The sequence below is a fragment of the Perkinsus marinus genome, assembly GCF_000006405.1.
Source record: "Perkinsus marinus ATCC 50983 genomic scaffold scf_1104296951742, whole genome shotgun sequence".
Lineage (NCBI taxonomy): Eukaryota > Perkinsozoa > Perkinsida > Perkinsidae > Perkinsus > Perkinsus marinus.
Window position 1 is genome coordinate 1 of NW_003209143.1, and position 2,622 is coordinate 2,622.

General features: G+C 50.6%; 4 protein-coding genes across 4 annotated transcripts; 3 read left to right on the plus strand and 1 right to left on the minus strand.

Annotated features, from left to right (window-relative positions):
* Window positions 1-15: 15 nt before the first annotated feature.
* Window positions 16-315, plus strand: Pmar_PMAR008431 (hypothetical protein; the record flags this gene model as incomplete). The annotated part of the gene is made up of 1 exon (XM_002777441.1): window positions 16-315. One exon carries the CDS (start codon window positions 16-18, stop codon window positions 313-315), a length of 300 nt encoding a protein of 99 aa, XP_002777487.1.
* Window positions 316-354: 39 nt separating this feature from the next.
* Window positions 355-903, plus strand: Pmar_PMAR008432 (Thermophilic serine proteinase precursor, putative; the record flags this gene model as incomplete). The annotated part of the gene is made up of 1 exon (XM_002777442.1): window positions 355-903. One exon carries the CDS (start codon window positions 355-357, stop codon window positions 901-903), a length of 549 nt encoding a protein of 182 aa, XP_002777488.1.
* Window positions 904-1,308: 405 nt separating this feature from the next.
* Pmar_PMAR008433 (hypothetical protein) lies at window positions 1,309-1,922 on the plus strand (the record flags this gene model as incomplete). The annotated part of the gene is made up of 1 exon (XM_002777443.1): window positions 1,309-1,922. A coding segment is annotated over one exon (614 nt), but the record flags the coding sequence as incomplete, so codon positions are not given.
* Window positions 1,923-2,196: 274 nt separating this feature from the next.
* Pmar_PMAR008434 (conserved hypothetical protein) lies at window positions 2,197-2,421 on the minus strand (the record flags this gene model as incomplete). The annotated part of the gene is made up of 1 exon (XM_002777444.1): window positions 2,197-2,421. A coding segment is annotated over one exon (225 nt), but the record flags the coding sequence as incomplete, so codon positions are not given.
* Between the last annotated feature and the right edge of the window lie 201 nt (window positions 2,422-2,622).

A 2,622-nucleotide genomic window follows, 5' to 3' on the forward strand; every position in this document is an offset into this window, starting at 1 on the left:
TCTTTGTGGTTTACAATGAAGCTCCTCGTAACATCATTCTGGTTCTTCTCATGCGACCTTCTCTACGTTAAAGCAGAAGTGGACGAAAGTGGCCATTTCCGTGGGCTCGGTCCTGTGAACGGCGATCCTAACGACAAATACTATCACATGCAGAAGGCTTATCTTGAGGCCATCTCTGTCCCGGAGGCTTGGGATATCGTGGACTCTGGTCCCAAGAGGACACCTGTGACCATCGCAGTTATTGACGACGGAATCGAGGCAACTCACCCTGACTTGAAGGATATCGTCATCAAGGGCTACAACGTCGTTGATTAGAATGATGATACCAGTCCACGAGGACCGCACGGAACTATGATGACTGGCATCGTTGCTGCTATCAGGAATAACAAGATCGGTATGGCGGGTATTCTGGACGAGGTGCGTATACTGCCCATATTCGACGGCAAAGGAGTGACTTTCTCCGCAATGGCGGATGCTCTCACCTACCTGATCAATGAGAGGAGTGATGATGTGAAAGTTATTCTCTTCACGGAAGGTTGCGATTCAAGGAGATCCCAAGCCGTTACCGACAAGATTCGGGAAGCAACTGAAGCTGGCATGCTCGTTGTTGTCACGGCAGGGGATGAGAACCGGGATCTGGACGTAACCCCATCCTTCCCTTGTTCCTTCGGCCGCTCTGCCACTGATGGAGTGTTATGTGTGGCTGCAACGTATGGTACCAAAATGCAGCTCACCGACGAAAGCAATTTTGGTTCAGCTGTTGACATCGCCGCTCCAGGTCACGACGTATTGGCAACTTTTCTTGGAGGGTACGGCACTTCTTCGGGCACTTCGCTTGCCGCCGCTATCGTAGCAGGTATGGCTGGGATGCTCTACGGGCAGAAACACATCTACCTTCGTTAATGAGGTTATCGACTCGTATGGAAGGAGCAATAGCTCTAGATCATGGGCACTTGTGGTATCTGCTGATATTAAGGGTGCATTCGACTCGTGCTCATGGAGTTTAATCCATAAGGAGGCCTGTCGGATTTTTCCCGAGCCATTGTGAGCTTTATTGATGACTATCTTTCTGCCAGAAAGATAGTCATCAATAAAGCTCAGAAAGTTTCTGGTCGGATTGCGAATCTTGTGACTAGCGGTCCCTCTTGCTCAAGAGAGCTAACCGCTGGGTTTCCTCAGGGATCCGTTTTGGGTCCCTACTTATGGAAGTTGGCGGCGGCTGGCATTCTTGAAGAGTTAAATGACGTTTATGGTCACTACTGTAAAGCTTACGCATACGCTGATGATTTTGTGGTCGTGGTACGTGGTATGAATAGCGAGGATCTCGTGAATAAGGCCTTGGTTACTCTTGACATCCTGGAAGCTTGGGCTAAATCGTATGGTATGGATATTGAGCCCACCAAAGTTGAGTTCTTGGTTAGGAATGGTCTCCTCGACGATATTGACCGTGAGAGGCTGAATCGGGCTGGAGCCACTACAGACTGTATTTGTATTGTTGGCATCCTTGTGGATGCTAACTTATCTTTCGGTAGACATATTTCTCACCAATGTGCCAAAGCTAAGGCCATGGTTCTGAGGGTTAAGATCTACGCCAGACTCAGTTATGGCCTTGGTGATGATGCGGTTAAAGCGGCCTGGGAGCTATTTGGTCTCTCTATCGCCACTTACGGTTCGGAAGTTTGGGGTCATAAGACCTTGAGTAACGGTGTCTATTCTACTTTAACCAAGCTTCATAATGCGATGGCGCGTGTTATGCTAAGAGCGACCGCCTCTAGTTCGACTGCTCTTCTGGGTGCCACTTGTGGTCTTCGTCACCCGGCTGGGGCCGCACTCCGTAGGTGGTGCAAGGCGTGGCTACACAACAGCTTCTACCAACACAAGCAGTTGTCCAAAGAGGCTAGGAAAGTACTCCAACAGTTGGGGTGTGGTTCTGACTATCCGACGAAATGTGAGAGATACAGGAACTGGGAGGGGGGTCGAGTCTCTTCGGAATAATTCGCGCTTGATGTGGTTGGTGGTAGTCGTGGTCGTGGGGTTGTGGATGGTTGCACTGGTCGTGGTGGTTTGGTCGATTGTGGTTGTGGTCTAGCTGGTTCTGGTGACAGCAATGGCGGTGGTGGTTTGGTCGGTCGTGGTTGTGGTCTAGCTGGTTCTGGTGACCGCAACGGTGGCGGTGGTTTGGTCGATTGTGGTGGTCTAGCTGGCATTGGTGACCGCGAAGGTCTGGTCGTTGGAGGCAGCTTGGTTGGCTGCGGCAACGGTGGTCGTGATGGCCTGGTCGTATGTGGTAGCCCGATTGGTAGTGGCATCAATCGTGGTGAAGGTCTTGATGATGGGTCTGATTCGCGGCTTGTTGAACAGGGTCTCGTTGAAGATGCTGCCCGTGGTGGAAAGGTTTTCGTGGATCGGGTATTTGGGGGACTAGTCTCCTCAGTATCTGATAATAAGCCTGAGTTGGAGTGGCTTGCCACTGCTCGCCCTTCATCCTTGAATGAGGTGAACATCTTCACTGATGGTTCAAGAAAAGGCTCTCGTCACCCACACAACGGGTTTGGCTGTATGGTAATTGCTAGATCTCATGCTCCTCTCTTGTTCTTCAGGTCTTTGACCTCTTGGTGTAAC